Source organism: Mesoplodon mirus, assembly GCF_964341445.2.
Source record: "Mesoplodon mirus genome assembly, chromosome: 3".
NCBI lineage: Eukaryota > Metazoa > Chordata > Mammalia > Artiodactyla > Ziphiidae > Mesoplodon > Mesoplodon mirus.
In genome coordinates, this window is record NC_138978.1 from 75202931 (window position 1) to 75220080 (window position 17150).

The 17150-nt window shown below is 32.1% G+C and overlaps 1 protein-coding gene across 11 annotated transcripts in view; it reads left to right on the plus strand.

Moving 5' to 3' along the window:
- ADGRL2 (adhesion G protein-coupled receptor L2) overlaps positions 1–17150 on the plus strand; it is a 180412-nt gene that overhangs the window by 117098 nt on the left and 46164 nt on the right. For all 11 annotated transcript variants that reach the window (XM_082613693.1, XM_082613688.1, XM_082613685.1 and 8 more), the window contains 2 exons: positions 9019–9128; positions 15151–15951. In XM_082613693.1, the coding sequence (XP_082469819.1) occupies positions 9019–9128; positions 15151–15951 (911 nt within the window). The remainder of the gene's footprint in view (positions 1–9018; positions 9129–15150; positions 15952–17150) is intronic.

A 17150-nucleotide genomic window follows, 5' to 3' on the forward strand; every position in this document is an offset into this window, starting at 1 on the left:
TTTGTGGAAAAGAAGAGCCATAAGGGTGAACATATTTCTTCACAGAATGATCTTTAAGAAGTAAATAATTACAAAAGGAAAAGACTTGGGATGACCAATCTAAATCTGAGGATAATTAGAAGGAATAGAGTATGAAAATCAAAATGCTTGGCATGTACAATTCTAATATCATAACAAGACTAATTAAATATTTAGAAACCAAAATTCTCCTCACAATTTGAAGAAAAATAACCCACGACAAAAGGGTCTGAAACTTTGCAGATAATTAGCAAGGGTTATAGGAAGGAAAAGCATCACAGATTGGCTCCAAGGCTCTGAAAGGTCATGTCTTATTATGGTGTGTCTTTTATATGGTCTGGTAGCAAGTTTCTTGCTAATTTAATCTAACTAGGGCATCCCATAGTGATATCCCATTTCCCTTGTTAAAAATGTGATAGTTTCTGCAAGTGCAAACTGTAGTAGGTTAACATTTTTTAAAATAATTGCTCCTAATTGATACAGGTCATAATAATTTTTTAAATTATTAAAAGCAGAGGTCTTGAAAATTTGGACTCAGAAGCAATATTTTTAAAGTATTTCAAAATTTTATAGCTTTTATCCCCACTTGAATTATCTTGTTCCTTTCATTAAGTAGTTAGACCTGATGACCCTGTGAATGAAATTTAGTCTCAGTGGCATGCTTTGTAAATAAATATTTCTTATTTTGCTAATAAAAGCAAGTACATTTATGTTGAATGTGCATTTCTGCAAACAAGAGATTTTGTACTGGATTAATAAGGCTCTGAGTGAGTCCAGCCTAATTTGCATTAAACTGACCCCAAGGTCCAGTAAAAACTGCAAGGAATTTCAAAGGTTTCTAAAACATAGAAAGTTGTTTTTAGAAAATCAGCATCGTCGTTTCAAAGTCCTAATTTTAGTAATTAACGTGGAATTTTTGAGATTTTTTTTGAGTTTCTAAGATGCCAATTTAACTATAAATATTAAAGTATGCATACTTTGTGGTTTTAATTCCTGACACAAAATGATTATGGAAGGTATCACTTTCATGTTTTTCCTGTTTTCAACATACTGAAAACTAGAATGACGACAACCTTCTGCATATGAGCCTACGCAGGATTTTATTTCAAACTTTTGTTGATTTGCTGTAGGTTAACTGATACTTACTTTTTTGGCTTTCTATTTGTTACATACTATACACTTTTTCAGTCAAATAGTTTTATGTTTATATATCAGTAGTCCAGACAGAGATTTTGTATTCTTGCTTATAGTTATTTAAATAATAAATTGACTTTTTCTATACTCTTTTCAAATACAGTTGTAAAGATTTAATTACAGTTGCAATTTTTAAAAAATTAGAACTATATTTCAAATTTTTGAAAACACCAGTATATACGAAACTGAATGGAATAAAATTAATATTATTTATTTTTTTCCAAATTATGTATCCATGCGTGTATCAGTACTCAAGTGTATTTTCCTAGAGATTTCGAGTAGCAACTTTAGTTCAATAATTCAACTTTGTTTCAAGGATTTTAAAACACTTTAAATAATACAATATTATAATGCTTAGAGTATAATATCCTAACATGCCTAAAGAATTAAATACTATATGATGAATAGAAATCTTCTACAATACACAAATTATTAAATAAATTATGAGAACATAGTTATGTGACAAATGGGAACATTACTTTAGAACACCTCTTTTTTACCACATTAATTACACATCATTTAGCTTCCTGATGTTATGTTTACCTAGCAATTAGTTAGGCTTACAAATCATCATTAATAAATATTTTTAAAATGTAGGACCCACTTTCCTTAGCTCTACAGAATGGAAGTTTAGATGATAAAAGGGGATTTCATTACACAGTTTTAAAAAAGGCTTGATTTAACATTCAACTCAGTTTCCCTCTTTCATCTGTGAAGATGATTGTAACCTTGTATCTTGGAGTATAACTTCTTTTTATCCCTCCAGTTTATTTGGTTACTTTGTTTGAGCAAATTTACTTAGGAACTTAACTATTCATGTTTTAAGATAATCTACTATGTGTATAAAAATTTATTGTAAATTTGGACTAAAAAAAGACAGGGGTTCTAGTGCCTAGAGTACTGCATTCATTCCTTGGTCATTTGGAATTGTTAGTGCATGAAAAAGTTATTTGGAAGCTAAAGGGTACTTTTTCCTCCACCCCTTAAATAGATCTGTCTCCTTACTGTTGTATTATTGGCTTTCATGATACAAAACTGCTTCCAAATTGACAGAATTATCTGAGAATCAGGTACAGCTGATTGAAGCAGAATTGGACGTCTGATATTTATTTTCTAATAACTGTTTATTTACAAGCAGCAGTAGTCAGGTTAACCATTCATCGTTATTTCATTCATTCAAAAACAACTGCTGAATTCCTGTTGTGTGCCAGGCATATAGTCACCTCCAATAAAAATGTATAGGTTGACAGTGACCTTTTTTCTATATTTTCCTTTTTCTTTTTTACCCTCTGTGCTAATGTTTCTAAATTTAAAAAATTTGTGTACTTGAAGAGAATAAAATTATTGACATATGATTTTTTTTTTTTTGGTAATTGAGGCTCAAGAATGAATATCATTTCTAGTCCATTAGTTAGAGAATGGGTTTATAACATCAACTGTAGATGTTCTATTCAGTTAGAAGATATAGTTCCCCATGTGGATGTGGTTTTAAACTTCCACAGTACCCCTGTGAATGTTCTGTTTATATTTGGCATTTTGGAAAGGGATATCATTACATGTTTCCCTAGTACCTTGAAAACATTTATTTCATCTCCAAAAAGTAAGCAGTTTTAACTAAGACAGAAGGTAGCTCAGGAAAGAAACAGACCTGTTATTGCTAGTATTTTATAATTAAATTTAAAAAATAACAGATGCCACTAAGAGACTGAAATTATTGATGCAGTCTTCACTGAACAGACATTCTCAATAAAGAATTGGACTAATTGTAGAGGATGACTCCAAATTCCAGCAAACATTAATTTTTAGTTTCTATCATGATATACTAGGCTTTTCTGTTGAATGCTGGAGCATTTGTTCAAGTTGGTAGATTTTGCATTTTTAATCTTCCTTAGAACTGTGGTGAATAATGGCCCCTGGCAGGAGATAATGAAATTTTCTTAATTTATATTTTCAAGCAGAAGCTTCAATTGAAAATGGCATCCTATGGCCTGGAGACATAGCTCTAGTGCAAGTTTCAGGGGAGATGCAATAATAATGCAGTGCCACCGAGATGAGGAAAGATGGGACAGTGAAGAAGTAATTTAAGGAAGAAAAAAGAATGTACCAAAGCTTTATTATAGCATATCTAATGATCTGTTGAAGATTCCCAATGGTTTTTGGAGCATGACTGGAGAAACTAATGTTATCTTGCCAAAACAGAAGCCCCTGCTTAATCAGCAGAACAAGACTATTGATTAAAACACCTCTCACAATAGATTACACATGGAATCTCATCTCCATACTTTGCACTTGGTAAAGTGTAATAATGAGTGTAAGGTAATCAAAAGAAGAGTAAAAGCAATTTGTTGGGCATTGTACAATTCAGAATTAGAGTTGGAAAGGAAACAAATTTTCATGAATACTTCAGCCTGTTTTTAAAGCTGTACATAGGAAATCATATGGGGAATACAGGGAATACTCCGGAAGAACAAAAGATGTTCTGCCCCTTTTAAGATTTGAAAATCTATGTCCATCTCATATAAAGGAGTAATACTCTTATTACTGATGTTTTTGTTGTTGTTGGTAATTCATATTTGTTAAGGGATTGTGCAGAGAGTTTGCCTGCATTATCTTATTTAACCTTAACGACAAACTTCTAAAGAGGGTATTATGGTTTACAGATGAGAAAGCTAAGGTTGAAAGGTTTAATATGTTGCTTATGGACTCACAGTGAAGTAAGCAGCAGGGCTGGAACTAAAACCCCAATTCTTTTTTATTCTAAAGCCTCTGCTTTTAAACACTTATCTCCCCAGTTAGCAAATAATTTTGCTTCTGAACAGAGTCAAACGATATGCTGTGCTGGTGATTTCATACAGCTTATTCTCAGCTTATAATAACATATGCATTGTTCCTTCTTTCATTTACAGTTTTAAAAGATGAAGGAAAAGCAGCATATTAATAGTTTGTTTGCATTATTAATATTTCATTAGTGATGAAGCACTACTGTCCCCTAAATAAGAAGATAATGTTTCTTCAAATTCTGCTGTTTAATCTGTGCATGATAATTTATACATAATTTCCATATAGTAGTATGTAAATTAATGATAATATACATTTGTAAAATGCATTTTTATCAATTACACATTTTTCTTGGCAATATTTAAATTAGAAAATTAGAGGAAGAAATATTTAATATGAGAGAAAGTTGCAACCTAAAATAATGTATAGAAATAACATATAGGTGATTTTTTTAATAGTGCTTTTAAACCAACGATATAAAATAATGTTTAGCCTTTTATCTACACATGCCAACTTGGAAATTTTTGGAAATGTGGTTAGAATATTAAAAATGATCATACGCTTAGATCTGAGACTGAGTGTGTATGTAGTTTTACATTAACTTAGTAGGTGGTATTACATCATACATTATATCCCAGAAATTGCTTAGAAGTAAATTTTTGCAAGGGTTGCCTTTATGTCCCTTGAGTTCTTTCTAAAAACAATTGTATAGTATAATGTTTTCCTATAGTTGAGCCACTTTATTAAAATGTATTTGAATAAATAAGTCAAAGGTTGACTGTAGAAAAATTTGCAGTAATTATAGTGGATCTTGTTTTGGTTTGTTATTTTTAATGATACCTTCCTTCTAGGGAACACAGTATATTTTTACAGATTGCCAAAATTTTATTTCCAGATTTGTTTAGTGTTAGATATTTTCATTAGCTAGGAAAAGATTATACTTTCCTTCTGTTGTTGAAAATGGGCTTACATGTGATGTATACATGTACTTAGAAATTGTACTTATTTAGGTTAGGAATTTATAAATAACTAGCCTGCTGGCTCAACATTAGAGCAACTAAAACCCTTGATTCTTATGATTAAAATTAGCAAAAGAAGATATGTTAACAATGTAAGCTGTGTTATGTACTTGCTGCATAAATCATAGTCATCACTAAATGCTTTTCTATTTCACTTGTATTTTATTAAGCTTTATAGAGTAAAAGCATGTGTTCTCACATATAATTTATTCTTTACTAAAGTACCTAAACCTGTCTCTAACCCAGTGGTCCTCATAAATCAGAATCATCAGCAGAGCTAGTTAAAACACAGATTGCTGGGTACTAGCCTCCAGAGTTTCTGAGGCTGTTGGCCTTGGGTGCGACCTGAGAATGAATTTCTAACAAGTTCCCAGTTGATGCTGGGGCTGCTGGCCTGAGGACCACATTTTGAGAACCCGTGCTTTAACTATCCTCACTCATCTGTGCAGCCTTACAAACACCAAATAAAATAACATCAATTATTTAAAAGTTGAAGTGTTTCTTTATAATGAACAGTAATTGCATTTCCTTCAAGTCATAATTAAAGGTCCACCTACTTAAAAAACCCTATTTATCCTTTTCTGCCTTATTCTCATTTATACTGAATTTTTATTTTTCACATTTAGGAAAATTATAAATTTTTAACACCATGAATCCACATGGTATTACTAAAATATACTGATACTTTAATTGTTAATGTAACCATACCTTAACTGATAAATCTTTTTTTCTGGAGGAAGAGAGAGAAACTCATGAGGGGAGCTGCGCTTAGGGCTGAGAATGCTAACAACTGAATGCCTTTCCTGTCTTGGCTTAGTTGTGACTTTTTATTTTCATTAGAGTGAAAACTTGAAGCTGAGCAGTTGGTGGGAATTTACTTTGCTTCTGTGGCTAATTGCTTTCTCTTTCCCTATCATCTTGAATGATAGCAGTTTACAGTTTTATAGCCTTAACCAACAGTGTATTGGTTAAGGAATTTTCAGATTTTTCTTAGTACTAAAAGCTCACATTGGGTATTTCCTTTTCCCTAGTTTCCTCACACTTTCTGTATTTGGAAACTTAAGGCTACTTGCATAAAGGAATTTACATGGTCTGTATTTTTAATAATTTCCATCATTTGGTCCTCTAAAATTTTAGGTTTTCTTATCCATGAATCAAGATACTAGTATGCAAATCTGATATTCTTATACCTTTGTGTTCCTCTTCTTGCTGACCCTTTACTATTTTAGCACCCAAATTCCTTTTTTTCCTCAAGATTAATTTTTTGCACTTCTGATATATAAAATGAACCTTTTTGACATCTTGAGAGGCCATGAATTCTAGAAATCTATATAATTGTATTTGCAGGAACTCCATTAAGTTTCTTTACCTTCAATTTTACTTAAGCACACAGACCTAAAATTAATACTTTCTGCTGTCTTAGAGTGAATGCATTGTACAATGGGATTATTAAAAGAAATTTTTAAAATTACATGGTTGATATAAATTATTATAATTGCTTTTGACATTAATTTGAACTTGTAATTGTGGTCAGGTGACTAATGCAGAGTTGTTCAGAAAAAGTAAATATGAGCAGTTATTTTTCATTTTATGGTGTTTGTCTTCTTTTAAACAAAATATAATGAAAACAGGACTACTTATCCCTTGTATACTTCCTGCCAACATACTGTGACATTGACTAAAAGACATTTCAAATCCCATTTTAAAGTCATATTTATCTGATCTCACAGTGGGAAGAAACCTGGAAAATCATCAGTATGTTCTTTAGTTTTGAAAAAACGATATAAATTTCCAAATCCTTTGAGCAACTTCCTTCTTCACCTTGGTCCAAAGTCCTTCGTGCTCTTGATCTGTTTCAACCTTGAGTACAGTCCCCTTTCTCTCTCACCTGTTCCTGGTTTGGTGGGGAGGGAGGCTCCAATGGGAAGGGAAGGGTGATGAAGTATATGAAAAGTTTACTCACGAGTGGAATTGTTGTTTTATGGGATTTCTACCATGAATACATTTTGAATAAATATTAAAACCATTTACAACATGGCAGAGCTTCGTTAGTGGCTATAAAATATATATAGAAGGAGTGTATGAAAGGGATATCTAACTCATAGGAGTTTAGATTTCTTTGTTTCTGAGAAGTGTGAGGGTGAGATAAAGGGACGATCTTTGTAGGTATGAATAAGTACAAGCAAGGAAATTAAAGTTTTTAATTTTTGATGGGGACCAGGTTAGTAGTTGAGAATTCCTGAGATCAAGAAACTTTAAAAAGAAGCATTGAACTCTTGTTACTGTAAAATATAAGAAGAAAATAAAACATTAGTTCAAACAATAGATGTTGGTCTGCTGAGAAATCTTAAATCCATTTGCTGTTTAAAATTTTAGGATATAAAATTTGTTCCACTATTCATGTTAAAATAATTCATTTACACTAAATGGAGAACCATTGGCAAATTTTTATAAATGATTGAACCCATTTAAGAGAAATACGGAATAAGGGGAGTAAAACGTGATGTTGCATAAGAATGTGACACTGCATTGTTTACATTATCTGTGCTTTTGAAAATTATTTTATATGGTATGTTTAAAAATATGGCATAAGGTATTACAGATTATGATAAAAGTTATTAGTTTAATATTTGTACAATTTTAGTTATAATTTATTTAATATTTAAAATGTCCATTTGAAGTTCATTTATTATACCTTGACCTATAAAATTTACCTGTTTGGTCCTGTAGAAGTTTTCAGGTCTTGCTGCTCAACAGGGAAGAATCAACCTGGTTTGAGTTGAAGTGGCTCTAAGGTGCATGACTTACATACCTACCCCTCTCTAACACAGTTTTCCTTCCACCCTCCGTGAATTAGTTGTGCTAAAAACTGGGCTACTTTTTCATTCTTTATTTGCCATGCTATAGTCTAGTTATTTAATGTACTATAGAATGTCTGGTATCCAAATTATCAAGTAAATTTCGTTAAAATGCTCTTACTCTGCTTGCTTTGTCTTCCTAATTTATATACTAGCAGAAAATACAATAATAACCCTGAAAATATTACATTCCATTGGGTTGTAATCAAGTTAAATATAAAGGAAATGGTTCTTGCCTTTATATAGCTTATAACAGGATCATTTGGACAAATTCATAGAACTCAAATAAATATCATCTTGCCTGGAATTCTAGCTTAATTCTAATAATCTCAATGACAATGAATTAACGACAACACAAAAATAAGAAAATACTTCCAACAGGAATAAATAGGACATTCTAGGCATCATGTTAGTGACATTCTTTTTAGTGTTTTAGAAAAACCTAATTCATAGTCATATCATGTTGATAGTATAAGCATATTGCTCTATGAAAATAGTAAGTGTAACACAATGCTTAGACACTCACTATTATGTACCACACACTATGCTAAATGCTTTAAATTCATTCTGTCATTTATGCAGGCCATAGCACGGAAGGTGTGATCAATTAGCTTGGTATCTGGTATTCAAGAGTGTATAAGTACCTGTAATAGAACGCTTAACGCAAAACGGGATTTAGAGGATAAGCTTAAAACCTGGCTCTTCCTTTGTTTCAGTATGTTGTCAAAATTTAGTTTCAAGCTATTCAGTTTATGACTCTGTTTTGTTCAGTTCCATTCTTGTTCAGTACCATTTTAAAGTAAATTTTAATTCTTAAATATGGTGAGTATTCAGGTAAGTTTCTTTTTTTTAGTACATGTTGAACATGTCAAAAATTCCAATTAAAATGTATACTAAAAGAAGAGAGAACTGTTAGTGATTTTCTTTTTATTTCCAGTTAAAATTCAGTGTGACCCATGATACAGAAATATTACAACATAAAGAAAATAGGACTTTTGTAATTCTTTACAGCAACCTAATATCAGTTGAATTTTTTAATTTATGGTACTAGTTGCTTGAAGAAAATGTGGATCAGTTCTCTATTATATTTCTTTAGTAAAAATAAACAAATACATTATTGTTACACAAGTTTGATTTGTTTTGTTTTCCAGGTGCAACAATCGAACACAGTGTATAGTAGTTACTGGGTCAGATGTATTTCCTGATCCATGTCCTGGAACATACAAATATCTTGAGGTCCAATATGAATGTGTCCCTTACAGTAAGTATGAAGCTTGTATTTTTCACTTTCTACAGCATTCCTCGTTGATGCTGAAAGAGGACACATGTGAAAGAAGCATATGTTTATGGCCTACAAAACTATTATGCATGCAGAGCACTAACAGACTCGGGCCTCCAATTAGTTTCATGAAATGTGGAAGGAAGCCATAGTGTGATGCTGGCCAAGTGTCTGTCTGTGTTCTTAAGTGTTTGGCTTTTAAGGCTAGTGTTTTTCCAGAAAACAAACTTGAATTAGCTATTCAATAGGGCAGATAGAAATCTGTACTTTTGCCCAATACCAGTTGCTGACAAATTGGTTTGGCTCACAGTTTTCTAAAGAAGGAATTGACTTCGGTTTTAATCGTGAGCTACTTGAATGGCTACCTGCTGTTGTGGTAACTTTAATGCCTGGTGAAAGCTACCATTGCAGTAACTGAGGCAAGTGCTTTCCTTTTTGCCCCTTGTCCTTAACAGAGTATTCCTTTACCAGATTCAGTGACTAAATCTTAATGCTAAATAAAACAAACGTAACAAAGCCTTGCACATATTTTTAATTTGCAACATCCATTTTTAGTTATTATCCTTTAGAGGAATATTTAAAATTCAGTTGGAAACTTCGTAAGTAGGCTTCAGCTAATTCTGTAATTCTGTGTAGTTTTCCTCCTAATCTCAGAATTCATACTTATGAATTGGATTCTGTATTTTCAACAGGAAAAAAACATTTTAGACAATTAAAAAGATTACTTAATTTTCATCAGGTAATTTGGTTTCGTTCTTGACTTCTTTACTTCTTAAATTGGATAAACATGTCATGCCACCTTAATTCACAGGCATTTGAATTTAAAACTCTTTAGCAGCAATTTTATGATTTGCTTTAGAGGACTTCCCTCCTTAAAAAAAGATGGACTCAAACTAATAATGAAATTGCTTTTTCCAGAAGCTCAAAAACCAGATCACTAGCTCTGATAGATTCATATATTCAAACTATCAATATTTCTGAAACCAAAGAGCTGATTTTAGATAGATATACTATGCCCAGTATGGTTGTAATACATACTTACACATCCTGTGAAGGCACTGTCGTCTCTGTCTTCTCTGCCTGCAGTTTTGATAAATTGGCTTTTTGTGGGGTATCAGTTAAAGGCCAAACACAGATTATCTTTTCATCCCTGCTCTGTGTTGTGTTACTGTGAAATGGAGGCTTTTTATGTTTTCAGTATTTTCTATACCATTTGAAGGATTGGAAGCCTACTGAGTGCACTGATCTTTATATCGTTTCTCCTGTGTGTAGTGTTGGTGGCTTACATAATCATTCTCCTTTGCCACTGGAGGAACATTGTATTCTTTTGAGCTAACCAAAGTTTTGTTCCATAAAGTCACTTGCAGTTGAATTTAGTATGGTTTCTGTCCTCAAATTAGAAAAGGAATACAGCATCCATTCCCAAACAGTGGAATCAGTCAGAGCTGCCAAGAATTATGTCTTTCTGGAGCCAGTTCCTGTAATCTAGTCCATAGATCAAGAACAGTGTTAAGAATATATTATTTTCAGACTTTTAAGTTATTTCTTGCGCTGTTTAAGAAAGGAAAATGTGGATATCTTCTGGAACATCTAACTTTCAAAATTTACTTTTTCAGTTCTCCAGAAGTAATGTACACTGTGTAATAAACTTGCAAATAGCAATACTCAGAGAAGTATTTGTTCTTTTTAGTTTTTGTCCTTAAAAAAAAAAAACCCAGTAATTAATTTGCTGTTACCTTTCTAGATGTTTGCACGAGACAGAAATAAGTCTATGGCTTTTTTAAACTACTCCTTGCTAAAGAGTAGAAGTAATTACAATTCCTATATACTGTTCAGTAGTGACACACTATAAATTGCATGATGTTCACTAATATTAAAATTAATGCAAAGGATCTTTTTAGATTGTTCTGATCTTATTTAGGACTGTGTATCTTCATAATCTCTTTTCCCCATTATCCTCTCCTTTTGTTTCTTTATGCTTCTGTCCTTTATAACCATCTCTTGTTTTTATTTTAAGCGTCTAGCTTTCAATTTTCCCTTGTTTTAATAGTATTTTGGTACTTTGTAGTGTTTGCATACTCCTTTTACACTTAATTGATAAAAACTGTCACTGTCAGATAACATTTATTATGTGTCTGTTACCACCTGGCTTTATGCCAGTTTCTATCCAGAGCAAATTCTTCAGAAGCATATCCATCCCAAACTGTTTCCACTTAATTAAAAAAAAATTTAGAAATTTTCCATGATCTCTGAAAATTTTATACGTTTACTCAACAGAGTCCATTATAAATGCTGTTGTTTTTTAACTTTGTATGTTTATAGACAGGCACATATATTTGATTAGTAAGTGAATGAATGTGTGTTTAAAAGAAGCCATAAGGATCTTGTAGGATAAAGGAGAGTAATCAGATCAGAGTTTCCGTATCCTACAGGTGCGATTTGGTTTTAATTTTTGTACCCTCTTATCTCAAATTATCATTAAGTTATTAAAGTTATACCATAAATTCAGCTAAGTTTTATTTTATGAGAAAAAAACTTTTACTATTCATTGAATCATTATTAATGAATAAGCATAAGATTATTCAAAATGAAATAGTGTGTCACTGCAGATAGAGTATGTAGGCTTTATTTTATTTGGGTAGATTTCTTGTCTTGAATAACCGTGTCCTCCACTGATGTTAGTGGGTCACGTATTTATGTTTGTTCTATAGCATAGTAAATGTATTGTTATGAATTAATTCATACAGTCTCTTAAGACAAGTTGCAATATATATTTGTGATGAAGAATGCTAATTTCATTAATTTTATTGTATTTTTATATTTTTCTCGGTTGAGAGAATTTTGGCTGATTTGACAAATATATATCCTTTGGGTTGTCATAAAAATCATGATGTAAGGTCTTTTTTGAATATCCATATTTTACGCACTTCATCAATCAAAAGTTTAATTTTTTTTTTACTTTTACATTTGTATGTTACTTCTCAGTTTTCATTAGAATTATAGATTATATACAATATATATCCATTTTATTTTCTTTAATATAAATATAAAAGTTAAATCTTGAATGAAGTCATCCCTATTTAATATTTTGCTCAGTAACTGCCCTGTCATTTTAACGTATTAAATAATAAAACCCAGCCATTTTCAATTAATGGAAAACAAAATATATTTTCTACATCCTTTATTGAACTTGTTTTAAGTTCTGTTTTAAATGCGTAACATATTTTAAAATGTATTATTCCCATCTTTGCATTTAATTGATGTATTTCAGTATAATCATCCTTTTCTAAAAATAAAGAATCTAGCTGTATATAAAGATAGTCTGAGCAGACTCAACACTAATGATTTATTTTATCCTCATTTTCCCACCATGCCCTTCCTTTATTGATTCTAAGCAGGTATAATATTGCTCTTCACTGAGCAGTAATTTTAGGAGCAGTGGTTTATAAAAAAGAATTGTTCCACGTCAGTAACACTGAATTTCCTTTTTACTGGATGTAGTCAGGTTTACGCATTAATAGAGCAAGTATGTTTCCTGAAAATGGTTAAATAGACCAAGTTGGACGGAGGAGGTGGTGTCTTAATGTGGAAGGTTTCCTATGACAAAAATATTTGTGTGATATGTTTCTCCCTAAGGTATTTCAGGAGGTCAGCATTTAATCTTGATGAATTATCATAATTTTAAAAAATTAATCAAGCTAAGCCATCTTAATGAAATGTGCAACTACAGTATCTTTGAGTAGTCAGTTTGGAGATACAGTATTAGCACACCCTAATGCATTTTAATAAGGGAAGAGGGAGAATCACAGACATTAATCTGGTCTCTTTATGAAATTCAGGCAACATACTTCAAAACCTACATACAAAATCTAAAATAGTGTTTTATGGTTTGTAATTATTAGAATACTATTTACCAGCAAGAATCTTATATAGCATACTTCCTAACTGCATAATCCATTTCTTTAAACTTCTTGGAGGGAGGAATTTTTTCTCCTATAACTCTACTAATCAGGTTTGTTTTATGAAAGCATTTACCTTTTATGGGGTCTGTGGAATCAAGGTATCTGCTTTGAATGCTTGGTATGATTGTTGTTGCATGCTAGCTTGCTTTTGTGTAAATTGATGATGGTAGACAATGTCATAATAAGCTAACCATAATTCTTTCTTCCTTTTTTCTCCTTGCCTACTGTGCTTGCTTTTTCCTTGTATGTATTTTGCTTACTTTTTTTAAATAGACTTTGTATTACAAGTTTGAGATATAGAGAATTTAATAAGAATTTTATAATATAAAGTATATATAAATGTAAATAAGTAAATTTACTAATTATTAGTGGGGAAGAAAGGTACTACCTTAGCCTACCCTTCAAAATAACTATTGGGGTAAAGGGGGAGGCTTGTATATTCCTGAAAAGGAGGCAGATTTTTTATAGTTAAGATAGATTTTTCTAGAAACAGAAAATTTAATAGAAAAAAATTGAAACGTGCTGAGATGCATAATTTTATATTTCTTCTCACATAAGTATCTTTGAAAAATGTAACAATATCAGTATTCATTAGCTTTGACCTGAGCTTCAAAATTGAGTTGCCATGTTTATAAATATATTTCCCTGTTGTTATGCTTACCTAATTTTAGTCAGCTTAATAATGAGTTCGCATGATAAGATAAATGGGGATGATACACCTATGCATGCATTTGTGTCTATAGCCTACCTATTTAAAGTAAAACTTGATAAGAATGCTGAGTGACTTGGGAAAGGCAAGAGTATGTACACCATGCATTAGTGAAGAGTTTCATTATTTATTCAGGTACACTAAGTGAAGCAACATGCCAACGTATTTGTATTGCCTCCTTAATCTTCTAAAATGATTGATCCATGTTCTTTTATGTAACTTTAGTATCTTTTCTCCTGCTAGGTTTTCCTGTTGTGTTTCTCTTTATCCAAAGTAGTGCAGCTCTTATTCTTCTTATATTTAGCATCTATTACGAATTCAGTCTTAGACTGTCAATTTATTTTAATCTTTTTTTCTTTTTTCCTTGCACTTTTTTTTTCTTCCAATGCTTAAAATAGAAGTGGAGCAAAAAGGTAAATAACGTATACAGTTTGAACCCCAGCTCCCTGTTATGTGCCTTATGGATGTTACCTTCTCTCTTCCCTTCCCCTACAACACTCCTGACATTAATATATAATCAGCAGGATCTCATAAATGCACCTCATAAAGAAGTCGACTGTTTACAGTGAAATTATATGACCGCTAAATCTGGTGATGGGGTAAAATTTCTGAAGTCGGCGAGGGGGGAGCTGTCCTTTCTCTGTTTCTTTTCACTCTTTATCTCTTTCTCTGATACCCTTGGATATTTTATTATTAAAGTGTCATCTTGCCTGGCTTCCAGAACCCTCTCCATAGCATGCCATGGTTACAGGGTCTCCTGGTCGTTTCATCACTCCTTTCCTCGTATTTACTTTTCTCTGCTTCTAATTGCATTTTCCGAATATTTATGTTCCTTCAATTGAAGCACTTCTGTTTTCAGTCTAAGTTCCATAGACGTTCTAAATAAGCCTTCACATTGGGGTTGTTTTATTTGCTTAATTTTGGTGTTCTGCTTTTGGGAGCTTATAAGTGGGCTAAGGAAGGGAGGGTACAAAGTTTGGTCTGAAAGTACTTTGTTCACCCTTATGTACAAAGCTCAGAGTTTTAAAGCATAAATTACCGAATTATAAGATAAAAACACATAGCAAAAATGTAAATTGTTAGCTCAATCATGAATGATCTTAAACTTACGTTTGTATTTGTGAAAATAAACCCCAGCCGCTTTGTATGCTGGTACATCAATTATGGTAACTTGAGGAAAGAAAGGTAGTACTTGTATTAAATATAATTTCTGGTAAAATTGAATGCTAATAGAGTGAATTTTTCTCTTTTGATCTATGATCATTAAAACTTGCGTTTGCCTGTATAGTCTTTTAACTTTGCTTAATTCTTGTTTTTTCTCTGTGACTGTTAGTTTTTGTGTGCCCTGGGACCTTGAAAGCCATTGTGGATTCACCATGTATATATGAAGCTGAACAAAAGGCAGGTGCTTGGTGCAAGGACCCTCTTCAGGCTGCAGATAAAATTTATTTCATGCCCTGGACTCCATATCGTACTGATACTTTAATAGAATATGCTTCTTTAGAAGATTTCCAAAACAGTCGCCAAACAACAACATACAAACTTCCAAATCGAGTAGATGGTACTGGATTTGTGGTATATGATGGTGCTGTCTTCTTTAACAAAGAAAGAACAAGGAATATTGTGAAATTTGACTTGAGGACTAGAATTAAGAGTGGAGAGGCCATAATTAACTATGCTAACTATCATGATACCTCACCATATAGGTGGGGAGGAAAAACTGATATTGACCTAGCAGTTGATGAAAATGGCTTATGGGTCATTTATGCCACTGAACAAAACAATGGAATGATAGTTATTAGCCAACTGAATCCATACACTCTTCGCTTTGAAGCAACGTGGGAAACTGTGTATGACAAGCGAGCTGCATCAAATGCTTTTATGATCTGTGGAGTCCTTTATGTGGTCAGGTCAGTTTATCAAGACAATGAGAGTGAAACAGGCAAAAATGCAATTGATTATATTTACAATACCCGATTAAACCGAGGAGAATATGTAGATGTTCCCTTCCCCAACCAGTATCAGTATATTGCTGCAGTGGATTACAATCCAAGAGATAACCAACTCTACGTGTGGAACAATAACTTCATTTTACGATATTCTCTGGAGTTTGGTCCACCTGATCCTGCCCAAGGTAAGAATGTTTGCTTGCTAATGCTTATATCTTTTATGAACAGTTTATTTTTAAGACTTCTTAATTTTTTTCCTATTTATTTTCTTTCCCTTTTCATAGTTCAAGGGCAAATGATAATATTGTGGCATTTCAAATTGTCACATAGTGTGTACACTTTACCATTTTCTTTTCCTGAATTTCTTCGTTTAAATGTTGGTTTCAAAAAGTTGTAGCATCCTTGGTCAGTTTAGATTTTCATTGCTAAACATGTAATGCCAACTACAAACCTGTTAGCTTTGTGTGTTTTTTCTACCTGACTTCTGAATTGATTATAATCTATGTGCAGACATTTTAACTTCTTGGCGCCAGTGGTTAAAGGAAATTTTTGTTAGGAAGTCCCAGGAGAATTGCTAGGCTTGATGTACAATGCCAGGCATAAGTATTCTGAAGTTTTGGCCTCTGCTCTCTGGGTAGGAGAAGGAGTCATCCAACATCTTACTAGATCATTGTGTGAAATAACACATTTTTATTTCCCAATAAATTTGTGACTGTTTTAGGTCAGTATTTCTGTGACTTTAACTGTTACACATGGACTAAGCACTGAATGATCCCAAGTGTTGATTTATGAAGACAAATCCGCTAGCATTTTTTAATTTGTATTCTCTTTAGGTATCTTTATGGAGGATCATTACTTTATAAATCTTTGGAAATATATTTTAGTTTAGCAAGTTAATTCAGTTCTGCAGTGAACAATTTTTGAGGGTAAATGAAGTTTTGAATATTTCATTAAAACAAGATTACCTCATACTCATGATAGAAGAATGACCTCTTAATATATTATTATAGAGCTTGCACTTATTATGTCTTTTCTATTTGAGCAATAGTATTTGTGTTTTAAAGATCTGAATTATTTCAATTTTCTGAGTTAATTAGAATTTTCATATTATTGAGTTACTTCAAAACTGTAGGAGCCAGAATGTTCTTTGAAGTGACTAAATCAATCTCTTCAACAAGGTGGAACATAAATTAATATATTTTTCTTCTGTTAAAGCAGTATACATTCACACACTTAAACACAATTACATATACCCACACATAGTTTAGGGTATAATGTTACTAAGTTCTAAATATTGTCATAGGGTTAGGACCTCAAAAGCAGAAGCCTTTTGTAACTGAATTTCTAATTTGAGTTATAGAATACAAAAATATGTGATTTTTCT